Here is a 12,596-nt window from a genome sequence, read left to right on the forward strand (position 1 = left end):
TTCCAAATTGCCTCCTGGGCCTGCTGCTCACGCGTGACTTTGGTGGCTTGGGTGTACCAGTAAAATTTTTCCGGGTAGCACCTGACAGCTTACTGCTACTGCTAATACAGCTAACAGCCACACTTCTGTAGCCAAAAGCAGGAGAAGGTACTACACAAACACGACTCGAGCCTGCTCGTAACTGCTTAAATGAATCTAATGTAAACAGTTGTGACGTCACACTCATCGGACACGATTTGTTGCTATGAAGCACTGCACTGTCTTCCTACAGCCTTTGACACATTTTTCTGTTGGCAGATGTGTATGAGCATTGCGTTTTTTTAATTGGGCATTTCCTTTGCAATTTAAGTTTTTTTTTCTCTCATTCATGTTTCATTGCTCCAGTATTATTGGCAGTAGTGGGATACAGTAATATCCTTTGTTAAGAGTATCGGTTCTTACCAGTCAAAATTACAAAAATTTAATTAAAAACTAAAACAACGAAAAATTCCTGGAATTTTAAAAGATTCCCGGGTTTCTTCCCGGTTTTCTCCCGGATGAAAAAATTCCCGGGTTTATCCCTGATCTCCCGGTTGTCCCAGGTCGTATACACCCTGCATGACAATGCACTGAGCCACACCTGCTCAATCAATGACTACCTGGTGCAGCATGGATTCACAGCGCTTCCCCGCCCCCCTAACAGCACTCAGAGGACAGCACCAAAAGACTGCAGTGGAAGTTGAGTGGCTTTGACACACTGCCTGCAGGATATTCTGGTATACAACTTGTAGGGCAGCTTTCAAGAGTGGAAAACTATGCAGAAGTGTGTCAACATCCGAGAGTACTATTATGAATAATTTTAATTGTTTGTAGAGATATCTTCAAAATAAGTTTTCTCAAATTTGGACTCGATTGCTTTTTGAACAAACACTGTGAGAACATAATGCCACGAGAAAGAAATGCCGAGTGAAATTGACAGAGTAACAGTCCTGACCTGTATGGAGCTGACGACACTCTGCACCATCTCCAGGGGCGACTTGGCCTGTGCGTGGCCCTGCCCAGAGGACGCTGCCGACTGCTGGTGCGGTGTGTCTGCCGTCGTCACCGACACAGTCGCAGTGTGCGCCCGTGGTCCACAAGACCCCGCCACCACTGACGTCACGGTATTACTCCCGACAGTACGGCCTGATGCCATTGTTGTTACTGTGATGTGTGGTGTTCTTCTATGGTGCTGTTGCGGCTGTGACACTTGCTGTTGCTGTTGTGGTTGTGGTTGTTGCGGTGGTGCCTGTTGCTGTTGCTGTTGTTGCAACTGCTGCTGCTGCTGCTGCTGCTGTTGTTGCAACTGTTGCTGTTGCTGCTGTTGTTGATGCAGTTGCTGCTGCTGTTGCTGCAGTTGATGCTGCTGCTGCTGTTGCAGTTGTTGCTGCTGCAGTTGTTGTTGTTGTTGTTGTTGTTGTTGCTGCTGCTGCTGCTGCTGTTGTTGTTGCTGCTGCTGCTGCTGACATCTATACTGGGCACTGTTGGCTGGAGGACTAGGGGCCTGCACCGGAGTCACAGGAGATGACGATGAAATCAGCAGGGCGTCGGAGTTGGGCGAAGGTTCGGGCTGTGCGAGGTAGCACGGGCCTGCCGCGCCTTCCACAGGTGAACCGTTGCTGGTGCTCACTGTGCCACCCTGTACACCAAAGTCGCGATAAATCAACACCATAGCTACAATGATTTTCTGCAAATTATTTCAGACCTGTATAACTACAGAGAGCAAACCTTTTGAAACACCACGACACATAGAAATCAGGTGAGGACAGTCTTTGGAAAATGAAGAGATGGAAGTTTAAAATTTCATAAACGAAATTCTAGAATGTTTTTGTCTTTCAGTTGAAAAGGTTACATGGCACTAGAGCAATGACTTAGTTCTGAAATTAGGTTTCACTGTAGGTGATATAAGGGCATGCTTGACTTTTGTGTGCTGCACCAGACCGACAAGAAGCTTCTACTTCACAGTAGTGAGTACACTGTGATGAAATTTCATGACATTAAAACTGTGTGGAGGACTGTGACAAACTGAGAGCCACATCTCTCGTGTACCGGCTGAGCTACACAGACTACTCAAGCTATCACTTTCTTGCCTCCTGAAGTAGAGATGTACTACAGTGATTAGAAGATGGCTTCTCATAAATAATATATGACGACACTAACTGTGACACAAATGTCTCAAATTTGAAATACTTGCAGAATCAGATAGTAGTAAAGGTGGTAGCAAGGCTTAGTACTATCGTGAAAGGTACAATAAAAATTTACAAATGAAACATACCAATTTGTGAAGCAGTTTTAATAGATATCTCGTATCTCTCCTGAACTGTGTCCCTGAATTTGCTCAGTGTGTCAACACAATATTATTATTATTATTATTAGAGTACTTTGCGTGTTATTTAAGACTTGATGAGGTTTACACCTCAAACCACATAATAATAATAATAATAATAATAATAATAAATAGTACTATATGGTTTGAGGTGTAATAATAATAATAATAATAATAATAATAATAATAATAATAAATAATACTGCAGTTATAAGAATCGAGGGATATGAAAGGGAAGCAGTGGTTGGGAAGGAGTAAGACAGGGTTGTAGCCTCTCCCCGATGTTATTCAATCTGTATATTGAGCAAGCAGTAAAGGAAACAAAAGAAAAATTTGGAGTAGGTATTAAAATCCATGGAGAAGAAATAAAAACTTTGAGGTTCGCTGATGACATTGTAATTCTGTCAGACACAGCAAAGGACTTGGAAAAGCAGTTGAATGGAATGGACAGTGTCTTGAAAGGAGTATACAAGATGAACATCAACAAAACAAAACAAGGATAATGGAATGTAGTCGAATAAAGTCGGGTGATGCTGAGGGAATTAGATTAGGAAATGAGACGCTTGAAGTAGTAAAGGAGTTTTGCTATTTGGGGAGCAAAATAACTGATGATGGTCGAAGTAGAGAGGATGTAAAATGTTGACTGGCAATGGCAAGGAAAGCGTTTCTGAAGAAGAGAAATTTGTTAAGTGTCAGGAAGTCATTTCTGAAAGTATTTGTATGGAGTGTAGCCATGTATGGAAGTGAAACATGGACGATAAATAGTTTGGACAAGAAGAGAATAGAAGCTTTCGAAATGTGGTGCTACAGAAGAATGCTGAAGATTAGATGGGTAGATCACAAAACTATTAAGGAAGTATTGAATAGGATTGGGGAGAAGAGAAGTTTGTGGCACAACTTGATGAGAAGAAGGGATCGGACGGTAGGACATGTTCTGAGGCATCAAGGGATCACCAATTTAGTATTGGAGGGCAGCGTGGAGGGTAAAAATCGTAGAGGGAGACCAAGAGATGAATACACTTAGAAGATTCAGAAGGATGTAGGTTGCAGTAGGTACTGGGAGATGAAGAAGCTTGCACAGGATAGAGTAGCATGGAGAGCTGCATCAAACCAGTCTCAGGACTGAAGACCACAACAACAACAAAATAGTACTAATAATCTTCATCACCATTCATTCCCAGTATTGAGCAAATACCTACTCCTCACCTTATGCCTTCCTCAATTTCTCAAAGGCAGATATTCTAACAAGTTAAGAGGGAATAAATTTTTCAGAACCCTCAGAACATGCTAATGCCATTTCGTTGGTGCATTCAAACCAAGTGAACATACAAGTTTTAAATAACTAACCTTTCTACCAGTTACCAAGACTGCATTACCTGTGTGCATCAAATAAAATGCAGAGTAGCAGACATCTCGGTGAAGATTCTCGGCTTCTTTTTCAGAATGAGTGATCGAGATTAGAATCTCTAAAAAAGAACTGATGGCAATGGAAGTTTGATTTAAGTAAAATGTCTTACAGAGGATTTTTTTTTAAACACGACTGCCACTTTTGATGGAAAAATTATTTACTCTTCAACCTGGCAAATGTTATTTTGTAACTATTCTAAATCATTTTGTGAATCATTAATTAAATACACAATTGCAGAGGCATACACGAGATAATCTCCAAAGCACTACAGAATTGAATAGGTAATCACAATTAGGTGAGTATTAAGCAAAATTCAGAAAATGACAATTGTGCACAGAACAATTATCTATCATTAGGACTGAATGTAACCCAGATTCTAGCAGGAGATATGAAGGTGCATTTTTTTAAATCTGGATAAAACACAAGTCACCAAATGCAGACACACATTTATGAAATAGGCAAAAGATTGTGAACTAAATGAAAAGACACAAGCACTTATACACCAAATATAAACAATCACCCAATTCCAAGTTAAATCCACTGGGGAGCTATTTGAAACTTAAGTTGCACAAGCTGATGACCACTCATCCCCGAGAAGATAACAGAGAATGGCAGAAAGGGCTAGTAAACACAATATCCCAAGTGGAATGATATTAGGGTCAACGTAAAAAGATCCAACCTGGACAATGACAACAACATATACTGATATGAAAAGAAAACGTAAGTTATAGCATCTAGGTGATGCCATTTGCTGAAGAAAGAGCCAGGAAGATGAAGATAGCCATCGGACATACCAGAAAACATACAAATTCAAATCCCTATGTTATGAGCACAAATGCACACTAGAGTTCCACAGCGACACCTGCATATTTGTACTCACTGCCAAAAATAGAAGGCATAAAAAAAAGGAGGGAAATTTGGAAGGGAGATTCTGGGGATGCAGAAAGTAACAGCAGAGGAGTATTCGTATCACCTTAGATCAAACAAGTCACTGTATGAAAAGATCACACTGAGGACAGAATAACATGTGCATCTGGATTCAGGAAAATGTTAGATCAGTACAAAAGAAATAGGAAACAGATATTGGATCAGAGTAAAAGCAATGAGAGTGGAGGAATTATCCAATAAGGAAGCAAGAACAACATGAAGAGTATTTTCAAAACAAGAGTGAACAAAAATTTCAGGACTGAAGGTATACTGGCGAAAGAGAAAAGAAGATAAGTGGTGGCAATTGTTCAATCACAGTACACCAAACTGAACAGACCAAATAAATAAATAAAAATGACTAACAATTATGCAATATGAAGTAACTGATAGTTGCCAAAGCTATAAGACATAGGAGGCAAATGAATCGATTTGTCTGACTGCGTAAATTATTTAGTGTCAATGTAATGACGGAGCCACTTCAGCCAGACAGAAACTGTTCCACAAATAAATTCTGTTTAACTGCTTCACACTGTGTACCAATGTGTCAGTGTAATTTACTTATTACATTTCAATCTACACAATAAATACATTAACAGCCCCCAGACTTCAGTGAGAACCTCTGGTATCCCTACAACAAGTCATTTAAAACTCTATGTAATGGATAGATAATATGAGCAATTCAGTCGCAATGAGGTTAACATCTATTCACAAGATATGTATGTGAAGTGCAGTTCCTCGTAGTGAGTCCCTTCAAAATAAATTTATTGCAGCTCACTTTTGTTCTATGGAGGTAAGTCCATTTATGTAGCTGCCAGGTGAGAAACAGTTGTACTGTTTCCAATGGCACTGTAGATTCTCTGTACCCCTTTCTTTGCCTCCTTTCTGGGCGCTTCATTAAAATGTTTCTTATGATTTTCAGTATTTTCCAGAATGAAATTCCAAATTTCTCTGCAGCCATTTTTATGGTATGGGTGAGTAAGTTTTACTCAGTTTTCATCTTCCAAATGAATTTCTTTGAGTTGTCACGTAAATTATTATGGGAATATTCCTAATCCAGCTAGAATTTACAGTTTTATCAACAATTCTGTAAGTTGTACACTCTTATAACTTAGTCAGCTGACAGTCTAGAGGTATAGTGCATGTCCAAAAACTGAGAGAACACAGAATCGAATCTTATCCAGGGCACAGAAATTTTCAGTCTGCATTTAATCTAGCCTTCATCTCTCAAAAATGTGAGGAGTCGCCAGGAATGACACGTAATTCAGTAGCCATTTTAAACAGTAGGTTCCCTTTCCCTGGTCGGATTACTACAGTAAATCAAATTCGGGACATGAAGCCACTGACTGGCATCCTGTTGAAAGACTTGCACCCAGTCACTGAGCCACACGAAGTGCCAATTATCTGTCACCATTCCAAGTCACAGTGTGATAACCTCTCATAAATGAGAAATCCTAAACAGAAACACACAACAAAATGATGACTTGTTAGTAGCACCAACAGGTCATGTTTCAAACTGGACATTCTTCACACCATATGGTCAGTTTTCTTGAAGCCTAACACTGTGAGAGTGTTGGACAAAAATACTACTTTGCAATAAAATTAGAAAAAAGAACTGAAGCCTGATCCTCAAAGCAAGTGTAGTCTAATATGAATTTGTATTCAAAATTTTTGCAGAAATAAAAACCATCCTTCGTTTTTGTTTGAAACAAATTTACAGCTATGTGACAAATTGTGATAGGAACATCACACTCAGAATCGAACAATGAGAAACAGCTCAGAACAGGAAAACTTGAGGATAATAATGAAGATTCCCGAGACCGGCAAGTGAGTAAGTTTGCCCCAATTCAAAGCACACTTTCACCTTTTCTTACACAAAACCACAACCACTTCTTCCCAAAATAGATTTCTATACGATTTGTAATAAAATGAGTCATAACATTTACTTCTGCCACAAACAGTTCAATTCCGTCTCGTGCATTTAACAATTTCCTGGGATTTCCAAAATGCATTCAATAAATTTAACATTCACCAGAATTAATAAATTTCTCACGTGTTTCGGACAAGTCACCGCCACGCTCTTTAACTGACACTGACAGTTACCACTGTAATGACAGTCCGGTAAGAAAGCGTACCTGAATAGGACCGCGGATGTCCACAGATTGCTGGGAGGAGCGTGAGGGGCACTGTTGCTGACGGCCCTCTCCGAACGTGGAGGAGGTGACCGGGCTGTCGTCCGCAGGGTGTGCCGCGGTCGTGGCCGTAGGTGCCGGCGCCAGCTGCAGCTGGAACTGATGCGCCTGCGCCTGTGCCTGGTAGGCAGCCGCCGCCTGGCCTGGCCCGTGCCCGTGGCTGTGGCAGCCCTGGCACTGCTCCTGCAGGCCCGCCACCGTCACCGCCGGCACCGGCGCTGCCACACTCGAGTCCGCCGCCACACTCACCTGCAGCTGGTACTGCCGGGCCACCGTCTGCGCCTGCGCCTGTGCCGGTGCCTGCACCTACAGACCGGAGACCGAGTTACCCATTGCTGCAGTACGTAGGGGTGAGTACTCGCTTCCTAAAGTTTACCAAACAATGTGTCGAGGCACGGTGCCTCGTATAACAAAAGAATGCCGATGTTTTAGTGCCATACATGGGAGATTTACAAACAGTAAAACTGTGACTCGTACACGAAAGTTGAGTTCTAGATTATAGTTCAAGTGTATTTAATTGAAATTGATCAATTATGTGTATAAATTTAAAAGAATACGTCTTTCGCAAATAGAACAGAGTTCTAAAATGAAATATTAGTGCCGGCCGGTGTGGCCCAGCAGTTCTAGGTGCTTCAGTCTGGAACCGCGCGACCTCTACAGTCGCAGGTTCGAATCCTGCCTCGGGCACGGATGTGTGTGATGTCCTTAGGTTAGTTAGGTTTAAGTAGTTCTGAGTTCTAGGGGACTGATGCCTCACATGTTAAGTCCCATAGTGGTCAGAGCCATTTGAACGATTTTTTTGAAATATTTGTGTCAAATATTATCACTAAGCACCAAACTGGTAAGATTTACAGCCCTGTGTCATGCAAAAGTTACTAGGCCCATAAATTTTACAGGCTACTACATTTAATTTACTGCAAAACACTGCAATGTTGCTTTAATGGGTTTGGCCAACGTTTAACAGTTTACAGGGGTTGGGGGAAGAGACCAAACAGTGAGGTCATCCGTCTATCGGATTAAGAAAGGATAGGGAACGAAGTTGGCCGTGCCCTATCGAAGGAACCGTCCTATCACTTGTTTGGAGCAATTTAGGTAAATCACGGAAAACCTACATCAGAATGGCCGGACACGGAATTGAACTGTCGTCATCCCGAATCTGAGTCCTGTGCGCTAACCACTGCACCACCTTGCTCAGTCTTGCTACAGGTAACATGCTTTCAGCAGGATAGTGCTACAAATGGTTCAAATGGCTCTGAGTACTATGGGACTTAACATCTGTGGTCACCAGTCCCCTAGAACTTAGAACTACTTAAACCTAACTAACCTAAGGACATCACCCACATCCATGCCCGAGGCAGGATACAAACCTGCGACCGTAGCAGTCGCGCGGTGCTAGTGCTATAGCTCATACAACAAACAACACTGTGGCTTTCTTCAACCACTGATGTCATGGACAGGTGATCTTCATCTCCCATTTCTTGTGCTTCCCTTTAAGGACATAGTTCACAAAACTCCCTCTTACACTGTTCATAGACTGCAGAAAGAAACTGAGCGATATGTAATTACATTTCCACAACAAACATAAAAACGTGCAACTGCATAATGGGCACCTTGTCAACAGCTACTACGGCTTCATACTTCATCGTTTTTCCCATAACGATGCATTATTTTCTAAACACTCCGACCTTACAGGTTACTAGGTTGTATGTCTGAAAATTCCTCACAGTTATGTTCTACCCCGCGAATACACAACATACAAATTTGTCTATTAACAACCGATACTGGGGAATTACCCAAACTTCTGTCACTCTCCACTACAGGTCGAGCACTACCTACAATTCTTTGGCACGTCAGTTCACCATCTAGCTACACACTCGTCTGTCACGGCCAATGTTATAATGTGATAGTGATGTCAGAGAGGGACGAACTGTCTGTGCTGACACCTATCCACTAATCTGTTGAAATGTAACAAAGTCAAATCACAAAACTGGTAGTGATGTCAGAGAGGGACCAACTGTCTGTGCTGACACCTATCCACTAATAATGTTGTAATGTAACAAAGTCAAATCACAAAACTGGTTTTTTTTTTTTTTTTTTTGATGTGGGGGGCGGCTTTGAACATTTTTTAACTGTTTTTGGTCCACATTTCAAAGCTAGCTAAATAACACATGCAGATATAATGTATTTCTGACATATATTTTACAGAAAATATATTACAATTTTCTTAGTGAGTGATACAAATCAAACACACTTGTCACAAAGAAGTATACCTGGACTGGTGCGCTGAGCTGAGGCCCAGAACTGGTGTTGGTGTAGCCCTTCGGCAGGAGGACGTTGCTAGCCAGTGGAACTCCTACCACAACCTGCTTCATAAAATTGCACAAGCTGTATTAAAAGGGAAAATTCTCAGTTAAGCAACTACTATCTACAGTTAATTAAAATCCATTTCTGTACAGTGTAGTTTACAGTGGACTGCAACAGACACAATTGAAGTCATCGCAACAGAGAGAACAATTCATCCTCCAGTTTGCTAAAATGTGAACAAAAATGCTGAAATATCACAAATTATGAGACACAAAATGAAAGAAAAAAATATTTTCAGCAGTTGTAGGAACAGGATGCAGACAAAGAAGCTTCCCCACAATTTTCCAGCATTTGCCATGTAATGACTCACACTTTAGCCACACTATTTCAAATTTCTTTCACACTTTTCCTGAGGCTACACAGCCAACCTGCCAGCTTCACACACTTGCCATAGTTGGACTACTGTCACTGTTGCTCAATGGTCCGAGTAAATCAGTCCATCTGCTCTGCAGGCATGTCTCAGATCTGATGACAGCTAATGTACAAAGGCATAATGATACTGAAGATTTTACAAATGAGTTAACTTATATTAATAAAATTTAATTTTCTTACAATACACTGAAAAATTTTGTGCTCCTTATAGATGTGGCAGTTATAATAAAATTGGTAAATCTAATGTGTTTTGCTGCATACAATAAATTGAAGCATTTGTGACAGTCAGCCTGTGCCATTTTTATAATCTGAAGTCACTGGCTATCTATCTGCCTGTAATCCAAATCGTTCATTTGACTCTTCCTGGAACTCCGTTGTTTAGTCAACAGTGCAAAATTTCACACAGTACACAAATCAGGCGTAAAAATTAATTCAAAGAACTGTAGATGTTCTTTGTTCACAGAAAAGAAGTAAGGTATAGAGGCTGTGGAAAGTGAACTGAAGAAAACGGATGGAGTGTCGATTTTCAGGATTATGTTGCTGACAATCCTGAAGAGGAAGGAAAATTCATCATACACAGGGAGGAAGCAGGCCTGACAAGGTGAGTGCCAGCATATAGAAGAATGCAGAGGACGAAACACACCTACCCAAAATTATATAACCTATGGAAATGGCACAGTAGTAGTTTGGGTATTGAAGGATTTGCTGCAGGGAGAGATGGCTCAATATTTTTTTAAAAATAATGGAGATAGTATTAGTAGTGAGGACACTGTTTATTTGGCATGGAATAGTATTTGTGGGAGACTGCCAGTAAATTTAGATCTATGAGGAATGCTTAAAATTTTGTATTGTACACTGGACTTCTCTTCTGTTCAAGTACCTCTTTGATTGAAAACAGACAAAAAGTGCTTTGTGATGAAAAAAGCAAATAATGGGCAATACTTGTCTAGGAACTGGACAGTTACCAGAAGTTAACATTACTTTACTCCCATCACGTTTCGTGGATCCAGTGAAAAGTGCTCCTTCAGTTGTAGAAATAAACTGAGAATGTACATTTTAATTCAGGACAACAGTATGAACTGGCTTACTATTATGAAACTTAACAAATTAAACTTTAATAAGAGTTTCTGTGAATACAGTTTTCATGGAGCAGAAGTTGCTCAACACGATATCCTCAAATCAGTCATGAACTCCACCACATTGACTAAAAGACATTTAGTATTCTCTGGTAGGTCATTCAATAAATAGGTGCTCAATAGATCTGTCTCTCTTATGCTTTATACTTTTGTTTTTATGAAAGAGAATTACTGTTAAACACAAAGAATGCTGCGAACCATCTGCTGAAGTACCAAGTTTTTTGATGATGCCTCTGCAGGATGCACTATGATTAACACTAAGTAATTATATATTTTAAACATAACTCACATTTTTGTCACTGAAGGCCATGGACTGAAGCTTTCTGGTAGAGACAGTACTTCTTGACTTTCTGAAGACATTTGACTCAGTATCACATCAGTGGTTCTTTAAAAAAGTACCATCATATGGGGTATCAAATGAAATTTGTCACTGTACCGAAGATCGGTGGGGAGGATGTGTCATACATTAATTACGATTTACAGTTGCTGACAGATGTAGGAGTAACTTCAGGTGTAGCTCAGGGAATGGAGTTGATACATAAATATTCAGTCAGATATTACTAAGATTTAAAAATAGAATAAAGATTGGCAATGTGCTTTAAATGTTAGAAACATAAAGCAAAGCATTTCACAAAAATATAATGGCATCTGACTACAATAGCAATGAGTCAAAGCAGGAGTTAGTCAACTCATCCAAATACCTGGATGTAACTATGTGTAGGCTCACAGGTAAAGTGCTTGCCGGAATTCAGTTAATTAGTGTAGGATACTGGGAAAGAAGCAATCACTCTATAAAAGAGACTGCTTACAAATCACTCGTGAATCCCATTCCAAATAGGACTAACAGGGCCGCAGAAATGGCCACAGATTTGTGTGATTCACAGAAGAGCATAAAGGATATGCTAACTTGGGTACTGAATGTATATAGAGCTGGGCAGCACAAATAGTTGCAAGTTTACACAGGAAAGCATCTCGGAAATGTTGAAGAGACCTAAACTCGCAAACAACTGAAGATAGATCCACTTACAAAATTTCTAGACCTGTTATTAAGTGAGAAGTGTAGGAAATATTAGTCAGACTGTAAGAATTGTGAATATCACACTCTTTTCAGCAATTTGCACAGTTTAGATGCAAATTAATTCTAGTTCATAGGTTTTGTGACTAAAGCTGAGATCTATATGTGGTCCCAAAAATTTTACACTGTCTACTTCTACATCTACACACATGCTCCACAAGCCAAACCCGCCTCTGTAGCGGAGATCGTTAATGCACATTGGTGCGGAGGTGCTCAACCGGGGTAAGCTAGTTCAAACCCTGGCGGTGGAAAAACTGCCAGTATTTGGTCGACAAGATGAGGAGAGGTGGTGGCGTACAGTTCCTGACAACCAAACTACGTGCCACTGTCCCAGTTTGAATACCAGACCTCTCCGAGGTGTCTCACGATGTCAGAGCAATTCTCAAATGCCAGCTCCATTTTATATCACTTAGCAATGTTGTGCCCACATATTTAAACAACACGACTAGTCTAGCCAGACATTACTTCTATTACTTAAGAAGTCTTCGACCCATTCACATAACCGGGAATTTATTCCGTACGCTCGTACCTACCCAAACGGTTTGAAGTGCGGCACTGAATCAAATGCTTTCCGGAATCTAGAATATGGAATCTGTCACTTGCTCTTCATCTGTAGTTCACAGCATATCGTGTAAGAAAAGGGCAAGCTGAGTTTTGCATGACTGATGCTTTGTAAAACCATTCTGATTCATGGACATAAGTTTCTTGGTCTCAGGAAAATTTATTGTGTTCTAACCGAGAATATGTTGAAGGATTCTGCAGCAAACCAATGTTTGAGATA

General features: G+C 40.5%; 1 protein-coding gene across 1 annotated transcript in view; it reads right to left on the minus strand.

The window, feature by feature from the left end:
- LOC126293593 (histone-lysine N-methyltransferase 2D-like) overlaps positions 1-12,596 on the minus strand; it is a 435,002-nt gene that overhangs the window by 59,032 nt on the left and 363,374 nt on the right. Inside the window, exons 9-11 of the mRNA XM_049986869.1 lie at positions 9,139-9,231; positions 6,812-7,174; positions 974-1,657 (exon numbers count right to left, since the gene is read on the minus strand). Of these exons, the coding sequence (XP_049842826.1) occupies positions 974-1,657; positions 6,812-7,174; positions 9,139-9,231 (1,140 nt within the window). The remainder of the gene's footprint in view (positions 1-973; positions 1,658-6,811; positions 7,175-9,138; positions 9,232-12,596) is intronic.

This window comes from Schistocerca gregaria, chromosome 10, assembly GCF_023897955.1.
Source record: "Schistocerca gregaria isolate iqSchGreg1 chromosome 10, iqSchGreg1.2, whole genome shotgun sequence".
NCBI classification, from domain to species: Eukaryota; Metazoa; Arthropoda; class Insecta; order Orthoptera; family Acrididae; genus Schistocerca; species Schistocerca gregaria.